Source organism: Boleophthalmus pectinirostris, unplaced genomic scaffold (assembly GCF_026225935.1).
Source record: "Boleophthalmus pectinirostris isolate CB_2022bp ecotype Guang Dong unplaced genomic scaffold, ASM2622593v1 HiC_scaffold_21, whole genome shotgun sequence".
Lineage (NCBI taxonomy): Eukaryota > Metazoa > Chordata > Actinopteri > Gobiiformes > Gobiidae > Boleophthalmus > Boleophthalmus pectinirostris.
In genome coordinates, this window is record NW_026571175.1 from 64476 (window position 1) to 91951 (window position 27476).

The 27476-nt window shown below is 40.4% G+C and overlaps 1 protein-coding gene and 1 pseudogene across 10 annotated transcripts; one reads left to right on the forward strand and one right to left on the reverse strand.

The window, feature by feature from the left end:
* Positions 1 to 1107: 1107 nt before the first annotated feature.
* Positions 1108 to 27380, reverse strand: snx13 (sorting nexin 13). 10 transcript variants are annotated; one of them, XM_055157391.1, is made up of 25 exons: positions 27031 to 27376; positions 23628 to 23740; positions 23458 to 23560; positions 21709 to 21798; positions 20592 to 20713; positions 20404 to 20522; positions 20231 to 20335; positions 20063 to 20151; positions 19050 to 19157; positions 18836 to 18974; positions 18368 to 18456; positions 16096 to 16195; positions 8616 to 8809; positions 8429 to 8533; positions 7901 to 8071; positions 7760 to 7829; positions 6621 to 6715; positions 6437 to 6544; positions 6253 to 6363; positions 5588 to 5749; positions 5441 to 5512; positions 4550 to 4695; positions 4397 to 4465; positions 4211 to 4323; positions 1108 to 2715 (listed from the first exon to the last, which is right to left on the reverse strand). In XM_055157391.1, the coding sequence occupies exons 1-25, from the start codon at positions 27040 to 27042 to the stop codon at positions 2480 to 2482; spliced, it is 2841 nt and encodes a 946-aa protein (XP_055013366.1). In that variant the 5' UTR covers positions 27043 to 27376; the 3' UTR covers positions 1108 to 2479. The 10 variants fall into 10 exon arrangements, with proteins under 10 accessions (XP_055013366.1, XP_055013363.1, XP_055013362.1 ...); XM_055157388.1 differs by having other exon boundaries at positions 6621 to 6799; XM_055157387.1 differs by having other exon boundaries at positions 6621 to 6802.
* Positions 22240 to 22356, forward strand: LOC129410205 (5S ribosomal RNA; annotated as a pseudogene).
* Positions 27381 to 27476: the final 96 nt, after the last annotated feature.

Consider the following 27476-nt stretch of genomic DNA (forward strand, 5'->3'; position numbering starts at 1 on the left):
AGAGGTGCTGGAGGGACCATCATGGCATTACAAGTCCCTACATGGGGCGAACCACCGGAACATAACTGAAGTGGCTGATATCAAGAAATCCTACCAATGGTTTGAGAGGGCTGGTCTGAAGTTGAGCACAGAGGCACTCATCCTGACTGCTCAGGAGCAGGCCCTGAGCACCTGGGCAATAGAGGCCCAGATCTACCACACCAGACAAGCCCCACGGTGTAGACTGTGCAAAGAGACTCCAGAGACAGTCCAGCACATGACTGCAGGTGTAAGATGCTGGCAGGGAAAGTATATATGGAGCGATATAACCAAGTGGCGGGCATAGTGTACAGAAACATCTGTGCAGAGTACAGGCTGGAGACCCCATGGTCAAGGTGGGAAACACATCCAAAGGTTGTGGAGAATGACCAAGCCAAGATCCTGTGGGACTTCCAGATACAGACTGACAGGATGGTGATGGCAACAACCAGACATAGTGGTGGTGGACATCACAATACATGATGAAAAACTAAACTAACATGAGAAACTAAAAAATACCAGGGACTCAAGGAGGAGCTGGAGAAAGCCTGGAAGGTGAAGGCATCAGTGGTGCCTGTGGTGATCGGAGCACTCGGGGCTGTAACCCCCAAACTGGAAGAGTGGCTACAACAGATACCAGGAAAAACAACATCCATCCATCTCAGTCAAGAATAGTGCAGTACTGGGAACAGGTCTCAACCCAAGTGGAATGAGAGGGAGAGAGACCAACCACTGTGGAAGGTGAGGACACTTTTTAAAATATATTCTCTGTGTGTTAAATATATATATGAATATAAATAAATAAATAAATAAATATATATATATATATATATATATTTGTATAATTAAGAATATATCAAGATAAAACACTTTAGAACATTTGTAGTAAGAATATATAATTTTGAACTACTTTTTTAAAATGAGGAATGATGTAATTACAATATATTCATCTGAATAATGTGTTTACAATATATTACATTGTAGTACATTATAATATAGTACTTTGGTGTTCTGAAAGTGAGTGAAAGAAGTGAAAGCAGATTCTTGTTCATTGTGCACCATAGTGTTCAAGTATTTGTCAAACACACGTCACATGTAGCCACACAGCGGCTCACTAGTAACTTTATTAGTGTGATGCTGCTGCTCACAGTAATCAGAAGCATGAGGCAAAAAACACCAAGAAGTCATTTTCAGTCACATAAAATGTGATGACATGGACTTTTTTGGTAAAAAAAAAAAAAAAGAAAAAAAGAAAATAGAATAGACAACACATTTAGGCACACCCACAGAGTCTGTACACAGATACAGTATGTACAACTGTCGTCAGTAAGTGCTCATCGGCTGATTGGAGGACATGGGCGTTCTGCAAATTTCTTAATGCCCAGAGAAAGTGACACTGCCCTGTAGTTAAAGAGCTGCAACAGGACAACACACAGCAGCAGTCGGTCACCTGGCGTCATCAGCCATACTAAAGGAATGTTTTACAGAAAACCCTATAGACCCTTTAAAACGATCTGTCCTCAGAAAGCTCCAAATTATGCAATGGAGATGGCTGGAGGCAAAGTGAAAAAAATATAAAAGATTTAACTCATTGATAAAATAACAAAAATAAGCAACAATTTCCAGGGTACATAAACTTTGAATTTTGACTTTATCAAAAGTGGCAAATGTCTAACCTAATCTCAGATCAAACAAATCATGTATTGTCTAATTTCTGGTATTTAGAAAGTATTTGTTTCTAAACTTTTAAAAGGTCTACAAGGATTTATTGAAATATTCAAATATATATGCTTTAATGCACATGCAATGTAGTCATATACAAAAATATTGCACAAAGTGAAGACAAATAAAAGCCATTAAAATACATGTTCAGACATTTTCTTCACTCAGGGAACACTCCTGCACACATACGCCCACTTTTCAATCACAGAGATACGCACACATACAGGTACATCTCTCAATCGCAGAGAGGACACGCACACTTCTCAGTCACAGAGAGAGACATTCTAAAGCTCAGTCTTCACACTGACGTTCTAAACTCTAGACACAGAACTTGCAAACAGGAAATGTTCACCTAAATACTTCAGTAACATTTGAACCTTTGCTCAGTGGTACTGACATATTTGGTTTCTAATGTTCTAAGGTTCAGAACATGGACAGAAGTAGGAAGGTAAGGCAGGAGTGTCTCAAATGCAACCTTCTACGGCTTTTAAGAGTCTCCACCCAGGAGCAGAAGCAGCAGCAGCACTGTTCGGCTCCACAGAAATAAAAAGCAGGGGCATCTGTCTCCCCAAATCCATGATTTAGTTTGGTGCTGCAGTCCCCCATTTTACTCGCTACATCTGCAAGTCAGGTGCATCAGTCCGCATGTGAGAACTCACAGGGCCATCTGTCACTGGGCGAGCTCCTGTCACTGGGCTGCTCCTGTCACTGGGCTGCTCCTGTCACTGGGCTGCTCCTGTCACCTCTTGAGAGCGCAGGGCTTCAGTTTTTGACTGTATCTGTGGATGCGTGGTGAGCGGGAGTGCAGTTTTACAAACAGCTCAGGGAACTTGTATTGGGGAAACATGGTCTCTAAAAAGCCCTCGAGGAAGACATAGACCAGTCGGCGGTTCATGGGCTGGTACTGGAACATGTCAAAGACCCTCAGGATGCCTTTCCGTGTGGTATCTGCCCCAATGATGTGCTTCAGCTCATCTGAAACAATAACATCAATGTTATTCTGGAAGGTTACTTAATTGCAGTGCTGAACCTCTCATAAACAAGAACAATATTGGTCAGTTATATCTTATATTGGGTGACCTCATTGGGGTTATCAAAAAGGAGGATATCTGGTTTGTAGGCAGAAATTGACAATGTGTCCCTGTGTATCTAGAGACCTCTGTTTGACCTGAATATTGTAAATGTGTGGAATATTCCAAAAGAGCCTCAGGCCCTTTGCAGAGGGAGCAACAACTCAAACTGAATGTAAGATGCTATATTCCAGAGCATTAAGCTATGTTCACACTAAACGCGGCACAGGCGAATTACACTTTCAAGCTAATTGGGCAGTGCAATCCAGGTGTGAGCACTGAGTGGGTGTTTAGGGCAATGGAAGCACAGAGCTATCAGTGTGAACATTGAACAGTGTCCAACATGCTCCAATTCCACAAGAAATACTTCCTATGGGCCTAATTGGACCCATATCAATCACATAGCCTAACTTTAAATAGATGACTCTGCGCCTGCTAAGCTGCTACATGTCAAATAAAAAAAAGATCTTTTTCATCATGTAAAGTACATATTTGTCAATGAAACCCTGAGCTATAACATGTGCAATGATAGAAGTTTAACAGGTTAACCTGTCTTTGTGGCCTCTTAGGTCTTTTTGTAGCGGTCTTTTTATTTGCCTAAATCAAATTTATTATTTCAAATTTTTAGAAAACCTGGCCTACAATTTCTGTGTGTGTCCTTTAAATATCATACAGGGTCTATAGTTTACATGCATCTTTTCCAGAGGGTAGCATTTTAAGGACCTCAAAAGTCAAAATTCAAGCAGCTACAAAGATGAATCCCATACACCATCTTACTTGCAAATTATGAATTTTATTAGGACCATTTTTTGCCTGATGAAGGTATAGTGCTGAAAAGTTGTTGATGTACTAATAAAATTCACAATTTGCAAATAAGATGGTGTGTAGGATTCTCCTCTGTTTTTGAGCTGCCTCCAATGCACCCATTTCAAAAAACGAATATGCAAAGTTGTCATTCTTTTATAATCAGCATCTGTAAAGATGAAACGAGGATTTAAATAAAATAAAAATAATAATAATTTTTCACCTTGTGAAGGCTCAAATTCAGGTTTTGCTCCTGTATTCAAGTATAGGCCCAATTCATCTGATGCTAATCTATCACGTTTGTTTTTGCCTGTAAACATTTTCTAGTTAGAATGAGTTGTATATAAAGGCCAAAAGAACAAGACATGCATGACTTAGCATTTAGAGTCATTAAAGAAGAAAACATGAGTCATATAAAAAGTTTAAATTTAGAAACATGAAGCACTGCGATACTACTATACTTTAAACCAACCAAGGAGGAGAGTTACAGTGGTCCAAAACCCTCCAGAACTACACTAGGGGGTTACCTTTACCATGTTATTTGAACAAATGTGCAGACGAGAACTCAAACAGAGGGAGGACAATTGTAACCATACCTGGCATGATGCCCAGCAGACTGGTTTTGGCTGCTACTCGGGTCCTCATCTGAACATTCTTGTCCCTGCGTGGAGGAGTTTCAGCCAGGATCCCGTTTGGCCAGTATGAGTCCCTGTGTCAAACTGGTGCTCAGTATAGGCTAATGTTGCTCATGTTGCAAATGTATGATTCTTACAGGTTTTTACCTGAACTTTTTCACATAGTCAGCCACTTGCTCCGGCGATGTCATATAATCAACATGATCCACTATTTTCCTACAGTCCAAAAGAGAAGTCTCCAGAGTTAAGCCTGACCCAAAGCGCACACACACACACACACAGCTGAGGAGAAGCAGTGACCTGTTGATGGTGTCTCCGTAGGTGGCCCTGATCAGCTGCTGCAGCAGGTTCTTGATGTTCCTCCGCAGCCACTGGTTTTTCTCCTTCAGGTCGAACACCTCGTCCATGAGCAGCAGCATAACCCTCAGTGGAATGTTGTCATCCACCTACATTCATAAGAACTAAACATGAATACAGTGCCTAAAACATGTGCTTATGATGTCCAGGTCATCATGAGCAAGAGTCACATGGAAAACACACACAAGTTACAATGAAGTCCAAGTTTCACCATCTATTGTCATCATTATGTGGTTATGCACGAGGCCACTCGTATCAACAGAAGAGGGAGAACTGAGACACTCTAGCTTAAAGCAGGGCACACATCATGACTAAGAGACACATGATATATGCCCTGAAGAAGACCATTTGTTCTTGAAATGCCTTAAGAGTGTTCCTATAGTGACAAAGAGGGATGTTGGATTTCATGCCTGAGTGCCTTAGATCTCCTTCTCTGTTTGTTAGTTTAGCAATTTCGAATTACACTAGCTAAAGGGCATATGTCGAGCCCAGGAACAGTTGGTACAATGTGCAACATTCCTGAGAGTCATGCAGTTTGACCAGCTTTGAATAACCTGTCTGCTACTGCTCCATGCTTCATATACCTGTAGTCTGGACTGCTGTGCAGAGGAACAGTTACTTGCATCAACTAAGTACATCCATGTTGTCATTTATGCTTAAAGAAATTATTTGGGATGTGTAATCCCTCACTCATTTAGGGTTAAAGTTGTCTCAGCAATGGAAAACAAAAAGAAAGCTCTTTCTATCCAATTATATTGCCTATAATCCCCATTTGACCCACCCACTGGAGGCGTCAGTTGTGCACAACAAAACTCCCACCAAGACATCACTCACGTTGTCATCCAGCTGCGCCGACACACGGCAATGCTCTGGGTCCAGCTCAGGCTTCGGGAGGAGTGGAGGTACCTAAGGAGAGATAGACCATCAGTAGAACAAAGAGTAGAGTGAGACGTGTCATCAGGAGAACAAAGAGGGCTGTACCTTAAAGATAGACTGCTTGATATCTTGGCCCAGTCGCTCAGACATACGGCCCATGTTGTCAGACACTTTGTTCATGCCCTCAGCCAAACTGTCAGGCAGCGCTTTCACAGCATTAGACACGTTTCTCATGGAGCTTCTCAGAGGGTTTACAAAGGTGTCAATCTAAAAGAGGTGGGACAAATATTTCCTCGTGAACACACGACTAGGTGTTGCAAAATGCTTCACTATAAAAGATTGTCTTGTATTGAGATAAAACAAAACAAGTATCGGTTATACATTACAAACATCTGCATGATGCATCACTGCTCAGTCTGCTGACTGCAAAGCCCTGCCTTTCCACAAATAAAGTAATTCATCCAGTTCATGCCTGGGAGACTGGGCAATGCAGTGGTAATCACATAAACTGAAAATATAGAGCAGCTGTGATGCTTTATCTGCTGGGGTAGGCCCCACTTTAGTCCTTCACTAAGCTCTTTATTAATATATTGGTAGATAAATATATATATTATAGACATGATCAGGTCCCAAAATTCCATTGCCTCTGTTACAAATGTCTTCAAATACATCATCATAGAAGGCATGCATGAAACGCTCATACTGTCCTCATTTTTGATGAGTTATGATGATCTGTTAGTTATCTTTTAGGGTAGGTGGATTGAAGTTACCTTCCGTGCAAACTCTCCCTTGCCCTTACTGTAGGCTTTATTTTCCAGAAAGTCATACACGTAAGGAATGAGAGCAGGACAGGCCTTCACCATCTCTGGGTTTAGGAGCAACTATAAAGTACAGCTCAAATGAGTCAAAAGCACTACTAGTACAATGGCTAAATTACACAGACCAGCCTTCTACCTGCAGGTATGCATTGAGGTCTTTTTTCCTCTTTTCCAAGAATTCTCGGTCCATGTTGTTGAAGGTCTTTTTGCCTGGCAGTCTTAAGATAGATGCTAGATTTTCAAACTGGCAAAAGAAGAAGAGAATAGGATAAGCCAAATTAGAGAGGGCAGGGGTCCGCACTAAGTAGCACAGATCCTACCTGCTCTAGGATCCTCATGTGGAAGTCATGAAAATCTGAGTAGCGGCGGTATGTCTTCCAGCAGTCCTCACTGCCATCCACATTGCGCCTGAAGACTGTGATGGCGTAGAGTGCATAGGTCTTACCATGGTCATTACACACCCCTGTGGCAGCCCAGAGGCCCGGGACAAAAGCATCAGCTACTACATTCTCAATACAGCCATACAGATGCAGAACACAGATGGAACAGAAAGTAGCAGGGGCACAAGGACACGGGGAAAGAGGGAGACATGGCGTGGAGATAGTCACGGGACACAAAAGGAACAATACACATGAGGGGAGTGAAATGCAAAAGAAGCAAAAAGAAAAGGAGGAGAAAAACAAAAGGGCATGAAGGCAATGAAATGATGGAATGAGACAGTAAAGGAATAAAAGCAGCTGTATGTGGCAGACATGTAAGTGCTGTCTGCCCTAGGGGTGAGTGCAGATACAGGATGTGTGTATGCTAAGGGTTTAATGGTACATGTATTCGTACCAAACCGTATCGGTACGCGGCTGTGCACGAATGAATTTGCACAATTTGTGTCTGTTTACCTTCTGACACTAAATGTGCGGCTACATGGAAAGCTTGGCTCTTTAATATTCACGAGGGAACTCGTCCGTGATTGGGGTGGCAGTGTTTTCCGCAGCGCTTAAGGGTTGCCGCCTTAACAACAATTGCCTCATAACCACGTTAATCCTCGCAAAACTATGGTTGTCGTGCCATGGTCCTCATTCTCACCTTTTGCTGGCACGTGGACAAGTTGTTTTTTTCTCTCGCCAAAAATATGAACATTGAGTAAAACTTCATGCTGGAACTGTTAAGTGCTGTGCTTTACTTTTTGAAAAGTTTCCTGTTTACAAGGAATTTATTTTTTATAATATTTTATTTATTTATTTTATTTATAAGTATTACCAAGCAGCACTTTGCATTTATCTTAGTTTGCCGTTTGTATAATGATAAAACAAATTGTTGGTTTAATAAACACACAAAGCAAATGGCTTGGTTCCCATACTGTACCGAAAATGAAGCGAACTGTGACCTCAAAACTGAGGTACGTACTGAACCGTGATTTTTGTGTACCATTACACCCCTAGTGTATGCACAAGTGTGTATGCACCTGTGTCTGAGATGAAGGCGTGGAGATGCATAGACTCATCATGGCAGGAATTGGACAGTTCATCCAGAGACTAAAACACAAAATGTAGGGAACTTTTGTCAGTTTCATAATGGTGCTCTGCTGCTGAAATTCTGGCCATACCAGGTTGAGACTTCCAGTGGGGGAGCCATTATAAGACTCGCCCTCCCCGTCGTCTGAGCCCCTGTAGCTGGGTTCCTTCAGCATGTCCAGCTCTGCCAACATGCGCACATACAGCGGGCTCTGTTTGAAGGAGGGGTAGAAACGCTCATCCCGGAGCATCATGTCATACACCTGTCCAATACACAGCAAAGAAACGGGTCTGTCAAATCTGGATATATTACAATTCTATTTAGGGCAAAATATTTATTTTGACCCCAATAAGCAATAATGTGAAAGCTTCAATTGTCTACCACACTGTGTCCCACAATGTATTCGTTTGATTTCAGGAAATTCTATTCTCAGTAGCACCAAATGAAAATGTATTTTTGGTACAAGCATGTAGTTATTTCCCAACACTGCTAATGAGAAATTCAAAAGTACACAGAGCAGTTTACACATGATGCACAGATGGGTCTTTATGAGACAACCTTCTTGTCATGTACAGAAAAAGTGGTGTGGGGAAAGATGTAAAAACATCACAAATGCGACCTTCCTCTGGATGTCATCAAATATCTCTGGAGTGGGTTCATCCTTCTGCAGTTTCTCTCCAAGTTTAGTGATTGACATTTCATCCACGTGTACCCTTGGAGATGCCTGTGGAACATAAAGTCAGAGATCACTTCGTGGATGAGCTGGTCCTAGCTCAAAGAGAAAGGAGTGGATGGAATGGACATACCTTCTCAGACAGGTACTGCTCAAAGACGCCCAGCGCTGCAGCCTTCAGAAGGCCCTTGGTGGTGGCAGGCTGCTTCCTTCCATCTCGACTCCATAGGTGCATGGCCTCCAGCTGCTGCTGTGCGGTCACCCTGTATCCCTCCACCGTGAGCCAGAAGAACAGCTCGGCCTGGGCTCCGGCTGCCTGCATGAAGTCTGCAACATATGTACATAAAACTATGCTAAGAGACCCCTAGTGATGGGAAAACTATGGAGCCCGCCCGATGACATCCCGATCACGTACGCGAAAAAAGATATTAAATCGTGGCCTCAAAATACTATTTCGTTCCCACAATATATAATTCGTTCCCACACTTTAGCTAAATCGTTCGCACGTTTTAGATATATCGTTCGCACGTTTTAGCTATATCGTTCCCACATTTTAGCTAAATCGTTCCCACGAATTAAGAAAATGTCGCCAATTAAACAAACAGGGCATGGTGTTCGGTTGAGTTGGCAAGTCCTTCTTGCATGGCTAGCTGGACCTCGGACTTCAGCAGACACAAATAAAGGTAAGATATATCATTATTTATATGTTTCCCCCCCATTTTGACAACGTATATTGTTCCCTACTCAAATGTATGCTTATGTAAATGTATACTTATATAAAATCCAGGATCGTGTAGTAGCGTGGCACAGTGTGCATGCTATAGCTAAATAAGAAAACAAAACAAAATGCTAGCTTAAATACTAGCGAGCTAATGCTGCTTGCTTATAGTGGAAATGTTATGGAGTAAAGTGACAGTAAAATTGTCCTAATTGTTTACCGTGTGTTCATGTAGCAATAGATGCTCAACTGCTGCTTTTTTGAGGGAGCGTAACACAGAGGAGGGAGTCATCCAGACACTGAAGGATGAAAATGTAAGTTTCTCTGTTTTTCCACCTCAGAACATTGATCTCGTAACATCTATAGCCTACAATACAAGTGCCAAACACACATCCATGTAGAATGTAAGATACCGATTTGGATGAAATGCGAATAGACCTGTATAGACCCAGTGTTAGCCCCAATTTCGTCTTAGCGTTAGCCATCTATCACCACAAACAATGAAATACCAGGACTGTTTTGAAGACTTACAACCACTCAACTACACGTGAATAACACCAGAGCCTGATAAAAATCACTGCCACATGTAGAATTGTTTTTTTTATTGTTCATTGACGTAGCGATTAGCATCGAAATGAAGTTATATGCTAACGACCACGTAATAAACATTTCGTAAATCTAACGCTATGCTGGACAATACGCTAAAAAAAAATAAAGAGGGCCACAACAGTTTGACAAGAAACCCCTCGATTTATTTCATCCAGAGCCAATACAGTGTGTAACTTATGCGAAATGGAAACATGTGAAATGGAAGCGTCTCGCTAACTTTTAACGTCACTTAGGCTAATGTTTACCTTTATCAAACGCCTCAACAGCTAAGGACTAAACCAGAACTGAACTAGACTAAAACAGGACTAAACCAGGACCCCGTCCCCTCTCTCTCCACAAAGATTAGTCCTGGACTTGAAAGAAAGAAGGCGAGAGAGAGAGCGCGAGCGAACGAGCGAGCGAGAGAAAGAGGACCACAAATCCGCGGAGCGCGTTTCGGTGACGGCAGCGTTCAGCCCCGCGGGGCGCGGAGCTCTGAGCCGGTCCACCCACCGCCACCGCGGGCACAACTCCGGTCGTTCAGACACTCGGTCCTGGTTCAGTTCTGGTTTAGTCCTCAGCTGTTGAGGCGTTTGATAAAGGTAAACATTTGCCTAAGTGACGTTAAGTTAGCAAGAAACGCTTCCATTTCAACAGTCAAATGTCTCGCGTGCCAGCTGCTGCCACCTGCTGGTCAAGAACGTGTCTGTATTTGTGGATCTGTTATGAGTTTGAGCGTCTCAAAATTATGTCATACCGGGAATCGGTGGATTCATGGAACTGGTGATCCACAAATGCGAATCACATTTTACAAACAGAATTTTCAGTTTTATAAATGAAATTATTTTTTGCAAATGAAAAAATATATATTTACAAATGCCCATCTATTTGTAAATAGCAAAATACAAGTTACAAATATTAAATTGGCATTTGTGGATATAAAATACATGTACAAACCAATGACTATTTGTAGATCACCATCTGTGCATTTGTGAATATTAATGAGACAAAAGTAACCCTATAAAAAGTAAGCCCATAAAAGCAACCCCATACTTAATACTTTGTACCACCTGCACTTGAAATTACATATGCAATATAAACTGGAATTATACATTAATATTATACACAATAGTAATACAATAATATAAACAATAAAGGTCATTGTGCCATTACCAACACCTACTGGATTAATTTTGTATTAATTATATTTGGTATTTTAATTATAAGAATAATTAAAAGTGAATTAGTGCCACACATAAATTAACCAAAATACAGTCAGAACATTACCAAATAAAAATTTATTGTGGGGTGTCTTTTTATAGCAAATATGTCCAGGGTGTCACAAATGTGAAGCCTTGGTGTGTTCATTTGTATGCTTGATTATATGATTTAATACATTCTCTTTATTTTTTTTTTCAGATTGACGAAACTGTCATTCCATTAATGACTGACCATGACCTGCAAAGTACATCCCAAAAGTTGCTGACAGAATGAATATCCATCGTCACTTTTCTGCAGAAAATAAGCAGCACACTTAAGTAGCATCTTCAAGAAAAGAAACCATACATTCAAGTCTTTGTCAAAAACTCATCTCAAAATGATGCGGGACCCTCGGACCCTCTTCTTCCTTCTCCTCCTCCTCCTCCTCCTCTTCGTCCGCACATGAAACAAAAAGAAAGTGGACAAAGTGGGTGATGGGTGGATGACTTATTACAGTTAAGTTTATGTTCATAGCTGTTTTTCTAGCTTTTCCTAACAGTTTTCCTATTTGTTTGTAAAATCCCTAATGCATAGCAAAGGATTCAATTTGTCAACTAGACAAAAGTTTTTTTTGATTGAAAATGTTCAAAAACTGAAACTACTCTGAAATGCACACACCTACTTGTTTACAGTTTCTATTTGTTAGCTTTGTCTACTGTACTGCACTTACTAACAAAAACTGTAAACAAGTAGGTGTGTTACTTTCAAAGTAGTTTCTGTGTAGTTAGCGCCTCCCTTCAGGCAAATATAAAGCAATATCCACCAGCATCTGACCAGAAGTAAGAAGCAGCTTGGATAAGCTGCGAAACGTTTTCACTCAAAAAAGCTTTAGTCTGTTTGACAAATTGAATTTGTCCTTTGCCAGTTTTTCTATTTATTCTAAACGGTGGATGTTTGGCTATCTAGAAAACTATTTTGAAAAGTGTTTCTAACAAACCTTACTATAACTAATAGCATAAAACTGAGAACCATTGTCAACTATACAGTATACAAGTTCAATTAAAATATGAAAATGTCGCAGTTTCACCCATTGACTTTTTTCTACATGGTATTGCTTTCATCACACAGTCAGATCACTCCAAAAGCAGTTGACTTGTCTTGAAATTGCAAAATAATTTATATCTTAAGGAGGCATGTAACAGGACACTACTATCTGGAATACACTTTATTACGTTAACATGTTTTAGTACATTGTTCTATATTATGAAGTGTACCAACAGTCGATGTATATTTTAGCAAGAATCAAGATCTTGTTAAGTGAGAGATCTGGGCAACGTGATGGTGCATACAATATCTTTCTGTAGCCCTATTACTCCTATTTCTTCAGTCACACTGTTACAAACAAGTTCTGGCCTCTGTCTTCACGTGTGTTACACATTGTATCATGGTAATAGCATAACCATGTATAAAGGTATTCATTAAATATATACTCAGGACAATAAATGTAAAAGTTTTATCAGGTCCTGACACAAAGTACCAGAGTTATTCCAGGAGTGAGGTGCTTGATGCTGAGGACACGGTCTACTTACATGTGTCAATAAGCACTAGTCTTTAAAGTTCACTGTATGCAGGATTTATGTGGCTCTGGATGAAATAAATCGAGGGGTTTCTTGTCAAACTGTTGTGGCCCTCTTTATTTTTTAGCGTATTATTGTCCAGCATAGCGTTAGATTTACGAAATGTTTATTACGTGGTCGTTAGCATATAACTTCATTTCGATGCTAATCGCTACGTCTATGAACAATGCAAAAACAATTCTACATGTGGCAGTGATTCCTATCAGGCTCTGGTGTTACTCACGTGTAGTTGAGTGGTTGTAAGTCTTCAAAACAGTCCTGGTACTTCATAGTTTGTGGTGATAGATGGCTAACGCTAAGACGAAATTGGGGCTAACACTGGGTCTATACAGGTCTATTCGCATTTCATCCAAATCGGTATCTTACATTCTACATGGATGTGTGTTTGGCACTTGTATTGTAGGCTATAGATGTTACGAGATCAATGTTCTGAGGTGGAAAAACAGAGAAACTTACATTTTCATCCTTCAGTGTCTGGATGACTCCCTCCTCTGTGTTACGCTCCCTCAAAAAAGCAGCAGTTGAGCATCTATTGCTACATGAACACACGGTAAACAATTAGGACAATTTTACTGTCACTTTACTCCATAACATTTCCACTATAAGCAAGCAGCATTAGCTCGCTAGTATTTAAGCTAGCATTTTGTTTTGTTTTCTTATTTAGCTATAGCATGCACACTATGCCACGCTACTACACGATCCTGGATTTTATATAAGCCTACATTTACATAAGCATACATTTGAGTAGGGAACAATATACGTTGTCAAAATGGGGGGCAAACATATAAATAATGATATATCTTACCTTTATTTGTGTCTGCTGAAGTCCGAGGTCCAGCTAGCCATGCAAGAAGGACTTGCCAAATCAACCGAACACCACGCCCTGTTTGTTTAATTGGCGGCATTTTCTTAATTCGTGGGAACGATTTAATCAAAACGTGCGAAGGATATATCTAAAACGTGCGAACGATATATCTAAAACGTGCGAACGATTTAGCTAAAGTGTGGGAACGAATTATATATTGTGGGAACGAAATAGTAATTTGAGGCCACGATTTAATATCTTTTTTCGCGTACGTCATCGGGCGGGCTCCGTAGAAAACAGCTACAATTGTGGCTCTTCAAAACAGCAGGGAGCAACTCATGATTGCCATCACAGCTACCTGGTCACACCTCACCATGTGACCCACCCATTCACTGTAATATATGATGGTGTTGGCATTCTGGTATAACTACTGTGAGAAGACTGGAGGAAGAGAGGAGAGACACAGGGAGGCTGGCAGTTTCAGGCCAGCGCTGATATAGATATATGTCTATATCTATATCTATCTATCTATCTATCTATCTATCTATCTATCTATCTATCTATCTATATATATATATATATACACACACATATACATACATATATATATATATATATATATATATATATATATATACACACACACACACACACACACACACATACATACATATATATACACATACATACATACATACATACATATATATATATAGACAGATAGATAGATAGATGGATAGATAGACAATTAAATTATATTTATTCATTAAAGTAAAAAAAAAAAAAACACACATAGGTGGCCCGCCGTACATTATAAGGTAGAGTTGGTATCGTCCCAGAGTTGGCTGCTGACAAAAGTCTGTGGCACAGTTTAAATGCAAAACATGCCAGTGCAAAATTGCATCTGGTTTGCAGTGTGGTCAACCCGAGTGCTCTGTAGTGCTCTGGGATTATATGGGCACGATATGGCAGGTGGAGAATGATGTGCATGCATCGCCACTGGAGACTTTCTAGACAGTTCATCACTCTTTCCTGCACCTCATATTAACACTGAGCAGTAATCTAGCTGAGATCTAATATAGGCCTTGTAAATGCGTAACAGAAGTTCATTACTTCTTGGTAGCAGCTTTGTTTTAAGTAATCTCAGCACAAAGATCTCCTTATGAGCCACTTTACACACTTCTTTGACATGATGCCTGAATTTTAAATCATTCGTGAATATCACACCTATATCATGTTGCAACGAAGAAAAGTTGCTTTCTATTTCATAAATCACAAGGCTTTGGAAATTCATTATTGCAAAAAAATATTTCCACAACACTAACATAGTATAGCATAATGATCACAGGGGTCATAGATTATAACTATATTGCCGACACAAGCACAATAAATCTTTAAGTACAAATTATTTTAAATTTAAGAACATTTTAAGAATATTCTCATGGTCAGTCATCCAGGTAAAAATAATACTAATATACTAAAATACTAAAGTTTTGACAATGTAGAACAACTGCAATAGCCAGGCTGGCACTACCTAGTGCCTCCGCTGAATTTCATTTCTCTCCAGCAACTAGGTCCAGGGATCAAAATACACTAGACAGTTCACAAAAACCCTGGAAGTGCAAGTTCGGGCACCAGCCAATCAGCGAAGAGTCATATATTCAGTGTTGTCAATGATTCCCAAGATCGAGGATTTAAAGCCGGAATAAATAGAATGTTTGGTGAATTTCATCAAGGGGAAAGAAGTTATTGCCCTTCTTCCTACAGGATTTGGGAAAAGCTTAGTATACCAGTTAGCCCAGTAGCCGTGCATTACATACGTCATGACCAAATAGCAGCGACTGGTTAAATGATAAAAAGTACCCACCTACCGTTGAGCGAACAAATTCTAACTCTATGAGCTCAGACGGTTTCTATGAAGTGAAACCGGTTGTTGAATCAGGGTACAACTGCAGTGGGGTTTTGTGTAAATATAAGGGTACGATCGGTAACCCCATTTGGAGTTATACTTATCTCAAATGTGTGACAACAGAACCACAAAAGCAAGAAAAGACTTAAGGCTGCCACTGTATATTCTCAGAGCAGTTACTGGTACTGTATTCTTATATACCATCAGCAGAGGATTGAAGCACTGACAGCAATACTCTTCTCTATGGGACTTTTGTGGCATCTGTACCCTAAACTAAACCAAGTTAAACTGGCTACAGGTGCAACAGCCAACAACTTGAATCTTTATAATTCATATAGATGGGATTCTCACAGCTAATGGGTGGTCACTTTAGACATAGTCTGACCATATCATACAATCAAAAGACTTTATGAGTATGGAATATAGACCTGTGTGACAGACACATTAGTCCTATTTAGCCTCACAGCAGTTGCTGGTGTTGTTACCAGCAATTTTGAGTCATTTGTAGAATTATTTTTTAAGTATTAAAGTATTAGAATGAAGTTGTCAGTAAAATGACCAAAAACATCACGTGGGCTGTGAGAATGCAGACTGATTAAATGAAATAATAAAACATCTTTATGTGCAACTGAAGTTTGTTTGTTTGAAGTTTGACTCCAGGTGAAAGCTTTTATGTTGAGAGCAAACAAACCAAAAAAACATACATGACATTGTAGTTTCTCACCTTAAGACTAATGCATTAATAGAACTACTTACCCATAAAGAACTGCAGTGCAATGTTGTGGACTAATATGTGATCCAGAGGGATGACACATAGCTTGCCAAAGTTGGCTGCCAACTTCAATGCATCCACCTCCTAGAACAGTAAAGGACAGAAGAGAAACAAATGTACCTGAGGACCACTCTTTAATCAGATTCAAATATTCAATGTTGTACCACCTTTTCCCAATTGATTTCAGCAAGAGCTGTTATAGATTGATAAATGTGTAGAACTCATTCTTTAAATTAAATTTTTCTGTATAGCCTCTTTCTGTTTAAACTAAATAAAAACGATTTGCCTGCAGTACCACAGATAGTTTGTGATTTTGGTCAGGATTGCTTATTTGTTAACAAACAAATTAGTATGTAAAATGTGGACTTACTCAACCTTAGGGCAATTTTCAACAAATTCCTTTCAATAAATGAAATAACTGGTCACACATAGATATTCTAGCTCGAAATGAAACATGGATTCAGGAGGATAAGATTATGGAAGTACAATCAAGCCCAAAATTATTCATACCCCTGACAAATTTTGACTTAAAGTTATTTTTATTCAACCAGCAAGCTTTTTCTTGACTGGAAATGACACAGGCGTCTCCCAGGAGATAATAATACAACGTACAAGAGGCATCATTGTGGAAAAAAACAATTTCTCATCTTATTTACATTTATTTACATTTCAACAAAAAGTGGCATGTTCAAAGTTATTCATACTCTTTGTAAACTGTCAGAATCTATGGGAAAATCCAAAGTTCTATACCATTCCAAACAGCACAAGCTGTTCTAAAACTTCCTAATGACCCCGATTCCTTTGGAAGAGCTGTTTTAAGCAAGTGAATAGGTGAAAAACAGTAGGTCTTTGCAGTTGGTTTGTGAACAGTCATGGCTAAGACAAAAGAGCTCTCTGAGGATCTACAGCTGTGTATTATAGCTGCTCACAAGTCAGGAAAGGGCTATAAGGTCATATCTAAATGTTTTCAAGTTCCAGTGGCGATAGTACCGATATTATTAAAAAATACAAGACGTTCCCCAATGTGGAAAAGCTCAGAGGATGTGGTCGGAAGCCAAAAGTGACACCTGAGCTGGTCACGAGGATAGTGGGAGAGGTGAAAATGAATCTACAGATCACCACCAAAGCCATCCAGGTGAATCTGGGCTCTGCTGGTGGAACATCTCAAGACAGACAATCCAACAGACACTACATACTGCTGGGTTCCACGGATGTAGACCAAAGAGGACGCCACTTCTCCAGATAAGGCACACAAAAGCCCGTTTAGCCTTTGCAAATGCTCATCTGGACAAAGAAGAAGATTTTGGTGTTTTGTTTTATGGTCAGATGAAATAAAAATTTAACTGTTTGGCTACAATGATGTATTGATGATTTGGCGTAAAAAAGGAGAAGCCTTCAACCCTAAGAACATCATCCCCACTGTTAAACATGATGGTGGGAACTTAATGCTTTGGAGATGTTTTTTCAACCAATGGGCCATGGAGTCTAATCACAGTAAACAGCACCATGAACAAAGTGATCAAAGATCAAGATTCTCAACAACAACATCAAGCAGCCTGAAGAGGAAAATGGATTTGGGCACCAGTGGACATTTCAGCACGACAATGATCCAAAGCACATTGCAAAAGTGCTTAAGAAATGGTTATTGGACAACAACATTAACATTTTGCAGTGGCCCAGCCAGAGCCCTGACTTGAATCCAATTGAGAATCTGTGGAGAGAGCTAAAGATCAGCGTGATGGCAAGGAGACCCTCCAATCTGTAAGCATTGGAGCTCACCGCTAAAGATGAATGGGGCAAAATACCAGTGGAAGCTGGTCAAAAAACTGGTCAGCAATTATAGGAAGCATTAGATTACTGTAATAGCAAATAAAGGCTTTTCTATTGATTATTGAGAAGGGTATGAATAATTCTGGACATGCCACTTTTCGTTCAAATGTAAATAAAGCTGACAATTTTTTTTTTTTACCACAATGATGCCTCTTGTACATTGTCTTATTATCATCTGGAAGACGCCTGTGTCATTTCCAATCAAGAAAAAACTTGCTGGTTGAATAAAAGTAACTTTAAGTCAAAATTTGTCAGGGGTATGAATAATTTTGAGCTTGACTGTATATACCACCTAATCATCAGGTGTGGCAGTAATTTCCATTTTCCTAATTTGACAGCCTCTACATTTAAGAAACCAAAAGTGTCTTTTTTTTTTTCCTCCCATAATAATCTAGAAAGGTCCTGTTCCCTATTCTGAGCTTTTACCTTTCCAGAGTGCAGCCTCTGGATGCGACTTTCACACACTTTCTTCACAAACAGCAGGCTGTTGATCTGGTTCTTGATGACATTGATGTCTAAGGGACAGGCGAACCAATATGAGAGGCCATGTTTTAATTACTGTTAAACAATGACGAAAAAAGCCTCAAAACTATGAGTCATGCACAAAACTATTATATTTACATATATTTATTTATGACAAGGTAGAGTAAACTATCTAGGACAGAATTTCCACTATCTGAAGCTCAACACCTGCAGCCATTAATTGGTGCATCATTAACCATGTGTGTTGTATCTGCAGGCCAGGTAAGGAGGAGGAGGGCTTTCACGTCTGCGCTACTGATAAACAGATTTGGGTAAACTTACAGACGGTAGTACATTAGCATTGTTTTTGATGAACAACTGTAAAAAACATATTCCTTTCACTGAATAATCAAAATATATGAGAAGACACACCATCTCCTGCAGTGTCAAGGGAGCGAAGGTATTGTAGTTCCTCCAAAACCTTATCTTTGACAGCCTCCAGCTCAGCCACTCTGTCACTCAGCTTCAGTATGCTCATGAAAGCTTCATAGTTACAGCTGGAGTCCCGGATCTGAGGACAAGACATGCTCTCAGTCTGTTATCATGGTGAGGCAGGATCTGCGCAAGCGCTGTGGTGTCCACTTACCATCCAGATGACAAACTGGTTGATGTAATCTGGGTCACTGAGCTGGTGAATGAGAGGGAGGAGGACTCCACAAGCCAGGACCTCCTGCACACATCTCACATAGGTTATCTGATACCTGCCCACATTAGTGTCTGAAATGCATTAATAGGGGTCAGCCTGATGTTCCCTGATACAGCTGTTCTCCCTGGAAACATTGGTACCTCCAATTGCAAAAGGTACCAATGGTTCCCAGTTAACAGGCCATCTTCATCTTAAGTTATCATCATGAACTTAGCATGAATAAAACAGCAGCATATATAACTTTGTATGCAACTCACTGCACACCAGCCCAGAGCAGAAGCACTGAGTTCAGGTAACAACTGCAGCCAACAGTGGTAAAGACTCAGTAGCACTCATTGTAGCGCGCAGCCCCTCAGGACAGGAATGGGGGTCTGGTCTTTGTATTTGTGCCAATGTCAGAGTAACTGGGTCTGAGTGGTTCCATGCCGTCCTCTGCGCGCTGGATCCGTGCACGGAAAGCGAGAATGCTCTGTGGTCCGGGCAGCCTGCTTCTGTCCTCTGTGCTCAAGGACAGTGGCTGGTTACAAGGTGGTGCAAAGCATCCGGACAGAAGTGTCAATCCAGTTTGGGTTGTTATATATTCTACGCACTTAGGCCTTCCCGAGAAAAGCGCTTCTCAGGCCAAAGTACCTAACACCATTTCCTGCTCCAGCTCATCTCATCTCATCTATTATAAGCTGAATCAACTGAACAGGCTATTGCCTATTGCCATAAAATTATTAGGTTAATTAATAGCCTAAAATAACAAATGTTGGTTGCTACATGAACATGGGGAACACTGGGACCTCTCTGAGCATGCAGGTCCTGGGAAACAGTGGCACTGGGGAACACCGGCACCTTTTTAAATACGAGGCACCACTGTTCCCCTGTCCATACAAAATGGAGAACAGCACTACCGGGGAACATAGGTATGCACCCATTCATTACAGCACATAAAGGACAGATTGGCTTACTCTCAGGAAGTATCTCATATTTTTGTTATGGAAATCTCCAGGAGGTAGTAGTAGATAGAGAAGTAACTCGCACAGGTCACGCAGGAAACCTGACACAAGCAGCTGTGGTTAACCAGGGCATTAAAGTGCAGTAAAGGGCAGTAACACTGAGTTTTGTGTCACATTTACCTTCTTCGTCTTTGGGACTAGTGCACACCATATCTCTGCACACCGTCCTCTCCATCTCGACCTCGGCTTCAAAGAACCAGTCCACCATCTCCTCTAGCATGTCCCCTGCAAACACACCTGTAACCTTTGCCCTTTGATGAGAAGAACAAGAGCAGAGGTGAAATTGAACTTACCCTGTTTATCATCTCGCTCTGCGAGCCGGTCCTGCGCTTTCCCAAACACTCGTAAATGAGTGGCAAAGTCATCCACCAGGCGAGTAGTGAAGTATGGCTGCCAGTCCACCTCCTTGGACCTGTGGAGCACAGTGTTACAGGCTGCTCAGCCCCAAATGTGGCCACATTTATGTTGGGAGTATGCATACCGCGTAGAGAACTGCACCAGCGCATTCTGTAGGGTTTGCCGAATTTCCAGTAAGAAGGACTCATCCTCACTCAGAGTGTAGTACCAGTATTGGATGTAGTCCCTCAGAGCAAACTGAATCACCTGGCATGAGAAAGCAGACAGCAGGGATTTTAAAGGATAATTCTAAATGATGTAGAAACCAAAAGATATTATTATAAGAAACGTCATCTTAATGTCATTAAGCGATAGCACCCCCTACAGAAACCAACATAATTTACATTTGTATGGAGGGCCCAAAATTTTGTTTTTCTAAATCTTACACAAAATTCCATTTGGTTATGCCAATCAAAAAAGTCAATAAAAAACATGTTCTATGGCCAATGCTATTCTCATGAGACGACCCCAAAATTTTCCATTCCCATTCCCCAATTTAATACAATTATTAGTTCCATGGAATAATGTGAAATTTGGCACCAAGACAAGAGTCAGTGGAGATCATATGGTATTTCTCACTGTGCAGCCTGTAGTACGCAGCCACATACCGCTGCAGTCTTTGCGATTAGAGAATTAAATATACCTGAACCGATACCATATTGTTTTTAAAGCAGCATCAAAACCATGCATTCAAAAGGATGGTATTGACAGTATACTCTTCTGCACCCTTAGCAGACCCTTAGGGCTGTCGATTAATCAGTCTGTGGTGTGTTGGTCAAGAAACATGTGTATTAGTCGACTAATTGTTTATTTTGATTATAAGGAAATCGGATAGCAGCAGAAAGGAGAAGTGAGTTAGCGAGTTAGCTCAAGGCTCAAGACTGTTTTTCTTTTTTTTTGGTATTTACATGTAAAAAGGCAGATTAAACTCCTGATTCAAGTTTAATCTGCCACATTGTTTCTTAGTACTTTTCTTTGCATGAATTCTCCCTGCAGGTGTAGTCTTGTGAGTGCAGTTTGGGTCAGATACATTGAGATATATAACCGTTTTGAGAACTTATGCCACGCCCCCTTTTACTGACTAATCGATCGGTAGGATGTCTTTAATCGGCCAAGAATGTCTTTAACTGTGATTTGGAGAGGTTAAACCCCTAACACCAGGATGGAGCCTACCCACTGAGTGAGCTGTGTCTGAGCCTCACCTGCTGCAGAGGCTCATCTATGTAACTGGAACCTGTCAGTCTGCGGTCGATCTTCGGAGTCTTCAGCTCCAGCTTCATCTCCTCCAGTGTCTGTGGAACAAAGACATTACTTTGCAGCTGATGCCATCCATATCACCAGGGGGTGTGATGCTAATTGTAGATATTGCTCTGTCTGAAGCTCTGTGACTCAAGTTAGACTTTAATCTGACCTTTGTCTGAATCTGACCAGAAAGAGCTGACCTTATCAAATAATCATGGTATGGAATAATTGTTTGTAAAACTGACTGTCAGATATAAATAGCAGATCCTTAGACTGGTGAAACTGCCTGCTAACATCATGGATGTGTCCACTCTGACTGCCCCACAGACCATCTTTGAACAGTCAGTTGTGAGACAGGCTCTGAAGGACTGCAGAAATTCCTCTCGTGTGCCCAAGACACAGCATGAGCTCTTGCAGTCTGGGAGGAGAAACGGGGTTCCTTTATGCAAAAATAACATGAACTGATTGAGAGAAAGTAGAGAGGCTGAGTGATTTGTGGCCATACCAACTTGTCAAAGCCTGATCTGTCAGATCTCAGAAGCTAAGCAAGGCCGGGCCTGGTTAGTACTTGGATGGGAGACTGCTAGGAAAATCAGGTGCCACAGTGGGGCGCCATTGGCACAAACTGTCACTGTGTCCTTAGGTAAGACACTTCACCCACATTGCCTAGTATGAAAGTGGTGTGTGTGTGAGTGATGGTGGTGGTCAGAGGGGCCGATGGCAGCCTCGCTTGCGTCAGTCTGCCATCACTGAGTGTTGAGTGAATGAATAATGAACTGTAAAGTGCTTTGGGTATCGTGAAAGGTGCAATATAAATACAATGATTAATTAATTAACAAAAAAAAAATGTATATTGTCCAGTTCTACATGTTTTTTCTTTTGTCTCTTGTTATGTCATATCATGTTATGTCTGCTACTTATCCCTGCTCTGAAGCAAATTTCTCCACAAGGAGACGAAATAAACAAACCCTAAAACCTAAAGACTTACATGAAACTACAACAGGTGAGCTGATTGGTGCTGTTAAACAAGTCTCTCACAAATAACATTATAGACAGATAGCATCAGTGAACAGTTTTTCAGTTACTCACAATCACCTTTTTCAAACTCCTAAACAGGACCATGAATGCTCGTATTGATCACAGGCTCCTGAAGATTAATTCCATTTTGTATTTTTTTCATTTTTTTCAGGCTTGAATCTTAAAAGTATGGTGACACAATGCACACATTAGCAAATGTGTGCATTGTGTCACCATGGTGACTGTTGAACATTCCGCCACAGATACACTACCAGTCAAATGTTTGGATGCACCTTCTTTTTTTTACTTTATTTTTTATTGATTTCTACATTTTAGATACCTGCAGAAGACATCAAATATATGAAGCAAGATAAATTATATATTATGTAGCAGGGAAAAGTTTAATAACTTATCATAAGTACATATTTTTTAACACAGCACAAAGGTGGCTATTTTGAATATAAAGTATAAAAAAAAAATTAGTAGTTATTTAACTTTTTTCTACTATATCCATATATCTTTATACATTTGATGTCTGTATCTATCTAAAATGTAGAAAGCAGTAAAAAAATAACCTTTTGTCAATCTTGACTGATACTGCACTGTAGAACGCCACAAGCCACTGCAAAGTTTCAATTAGAGTTAGCTGCTCCAGGGACAGAGCCTTGTGAAGCCCAGAGGGATCTGCATACCATCATGATCCCAGTAGCTGTGGGCAGCAGGTAGGAGTGCTCACAGCTCTCCAGGTGTTTCTCCGAGTTGATTTTTCCATAAAGGAGAATTACGGCAAAGCCCCTGTGGGACAAGGACACAGACATGAGGCATATACAGGCGGGAGAACAGAGGCATTGGCTGGACTCACCCTCCGACGAAACACAGGAAATAAAAGGCTAAGTAGAAGATGGCAAAGGGTCCAAAGGTGATGAAGAAGAGCACGACTCCGAGGCCTCCCCATCCCCAGAAGGACAGGCTCGCCTAAAGCACAGAAAACATGCCATTAAACTAGAGTAGAGTGAATCTGACATTTTCACGCAATCAAGAAAAATTTTTGCTGTGACGGTAAAGTAAATACATTCTATGGCTAATTATTAGTTAATTCTGCTATATGTTTGTTGCAGCTCATGTCTTATAAAGACATAGTATAATTTAAAAATGGGTTTACTGGGTTGAGCCTACTTTGTGTCAGTGGCATAAAGTAATTTAAGAGATTAATTTAAGAGATTAATTTGGAAGAGAATACACTCAAAAGAAGCATCGTACAGATTTTTTAATTTTAATTTTTTTCAGTTTTTCTGTTTCTGATCAATCATGTTGTCGCTTTTGTTTGCTGGCAGCCTATACTTGGCATCATAATTTGTAAATGGGCACTTGAGGTGATGCCCATTTTCTGCGTAATCACTTTAAATGACTTTCTAAATAAAATTTTTTCTGGTGTTGGCATAAAGGGAAGCATGTGTACATGTATACAAGGGAAGCATTGTGCATAATAATATTACATCTTTATCACTATTTTCAATCTCAAAAATGCTGTAATCCCTCCTGCGGTGTGACATGAAAAATTACAGGTCTAAAAAGACAGTTACACAAAAAATATTCTTTAAGATGGAACTGTTACATAATCATTCAACTGGCACTATAGACATGTTAAGTCAATTATTAGAATATTTTATAGTAAATGTGCAGCAGGGTGACAGGAGAGGTCATATTGCAGGGCATGTTAAACTACCTAAAATTAAAAGTTACACAAAAAAAATGTGATGTTTGTGGAAACATCTTCACTTCTTCACAATTATTGTAGAATTTATTTGTTTTTGGAAATAATTTTTGGATTTTGCTAAAAAGGCGTGTGACACCACAGGATAGAAAAAAGGCATTACACCCTCAAACGTCAAGCACTGAAATAGGTTATGGGCATTCATAAGTGATCTCATTTCAGCCTAAAACCCCTTCATTCATAGTTTTATGCAAAATGTTTCATCAATCTATTATGTTGAGGAAAATAAACTACTATTATAACTACTAGTTTCAATTTTTTTTTTTTATTTATTCAATATTTTACCAGGTAAGTCAGTTGAGAACACCTTCTCATTTACAATGACGACCTGGCCAAAAGGCAATATTAAACAAAAGCACAAACAGAAGACACTCACACAGCAACTATAACATGAAATAGTGAATATAAATATAAGACAGTAAAACATTTGCAGATTAAAGATATAAAAGTGTTAAAAACATGAGCAATTATCCTGTAAAATACTGTGGATGGAGTTTTTAAAAGTCTACAGAGGTAAAAACTGACTAAGTTTTAAAGTCTGTTGAAGGTGGTTCCAGTCACTTGCTGCAGAAAACTGAAATGAGGAACAGACGAAAGCTGTGCAGGCTTTAGGAATGACCAGGGTTATGTATCTGTTGGAGCGCAGAGTGCGGCTGGAGCTGTGGATGTGCAAAAGTAAGCTGAGGTAGGACGGAGTTTTACCAATAAAACATTTATAAATGAACAATAACCAATGGGTTTGTCTGCGGGTGTGGAGAGAGGGCCACTTCACCAGAGAGTAAAATGTATCAATGCAATATTTACAATATTTCTCGGGCATAGTAAGGTGAGCTCTGGCCATGGCTGACTCAGAAAAAGATTTGACTCCCACTCAAGATTTTCCTATTATTGTCAGAGCAGGAAATCCAGCACAAACTGCACATGCCCAAGGTTTACTTTATCAAGCAGGATAATATTATGTGCACATAAAAGAAAAAGTATTAAATAAATCAAAGACTGACCACATTATTGTGCTAGCATGTTCAACAGGATTTGATTTAATTTAACCCCCTTCCTTTCCTTCCTTTTCAATCAACATAACTTACTTTAACAACTGAAGAACACTTACTATTGTTTGAACCTGTCATAATACAACTAAAGTGAGCGTTATCCTCTGTACAAGAAATACTGGTTGTGTGCACACCTTGTTTAGATTCTTAAAGAGTCCATGTTACGCTATTTTCTGATCTGTTACCTGTAGTTGTGTAGTTGTGTTTTGTTTCTTCTCTCAAACAGAAAACCCTCTGTTCCACGTTGTGAAGTCATGCGGTAATACAGGAAGTACTTAACTGTGTTTTTAAACTCTATACACCTTCACTAGAATCACTTGGATCTGGAATTACCAATTTCTACTGAACAAAAGAAGGTATAGCTGTCCCACTCATGTCCAAGTATTAAAACACATATTGAGCACAGTGACAGTGACATCTTCTACTTCAGGGCATTTTTAAAGGCCCGCAAGGTTTTAAGGATTATTATAATGTAGTAATAAATGATGGTAGCCTACATTTCACAGAAAGTATGCATGGCTTGAGAGCAGCGGTTAAATCTTTTTGCACTGAAGTAACTATTTCACTTCTGAATTCTTTCTTAGCTGAATGCTACGGGAGAATTCTGTTTGCGTTTCTACAGCATATCGCAGTGTTGTGTACATAGGCAGTCTATGGCTATGTATGATCCGAAGGTTGACAGACTGCACACTAGTTAACAGAGTTGGTCACGCTCACGGCTCCACACCAGTCACCACTGTCATGTGACACATGGATACATGGATAAGTCTTTTTAATGGATTTAAATTCACATTGGACATGCCACAACACACTTGATATTTACAATCTGTAATTTTGTATTAACACAGAATTTCCGCAACGAGGAGCCAGAGCTAAATTAACTGTTGTTACTTACAGTTAGGGGTAAATACAGTAGCCCACAACTTAAACGCTAGTGGCAAGTAATGCTGCTTCAACCTTTTCTATTCCCACACAGCAAACGAACTCACTAAAATCTCACATAGTCCACAGACACTTTGGACACTACATTCTCTGTGAGCAGGCTGAAGACTCATATCACCCCGCTGTGTCAGGACTACAACAGAACCCGTTTCAAATGGCCGCTGTCTCAATTTTAACTCCGCCAAACCAGCCCCGTCATGATCTGCCTGCGGGCATGGCTCACCTGAGGCTCTGTAATGCACAGACTGGCTTAGTTGGGGCTCATATTGACAATGTTAAAGACATTCTATTCCACTGCTCGAGTGCAGCCAATTTGAGAGCGGTGTTGACAGCGGATCTGATCGGCTCATCGTATTAAGCAGAGTTACGCTGTAATCCCGGTCCACATTTAGGGCTGTCAGGCTCTGTTTACCTGGCGCTAGGCGCTAGCCCAAAAGGCTACAGGCTATCGCTATCCGAAAACAAACTAAACCGCTTTCTTCCACGGCTGCCATGCTTACCTCTGGGACCATGGTCTTCCAGCTAGGCCTCGGTGGCTCTCGCTAACCCCAACACATTGTTACAGACAGCCTAAAGGCGGATTCAAATTAAAAGCACTCGTATTTTCAATCTCCGTGATCGCTTCGGAACGTCGCCATGATTGCAAGAACTACGTCTGTGGAGCCCGTTTCCAAACGCGAACAATTGATTGGCTGACACCAACGTGACGCAATCTACGTCCGAGCCGTCAGCATCAACTTAAATCTAGTGCTGTGGATATCATTAGACCTAGTCCTAATAGATTCATCGGCTCCACAGTGAAGGCCAAAGCGCGATGCGTCGTTTAAAATATAAGACATGTAGTAGTCATAGGCTGCCTTCTTTTGTGGCATGACGACTTTCGGAGCGGTCTTACTGCCACCTACAGGTCATAACTTAACCAAGACTGTCCACATACCGACGAAGT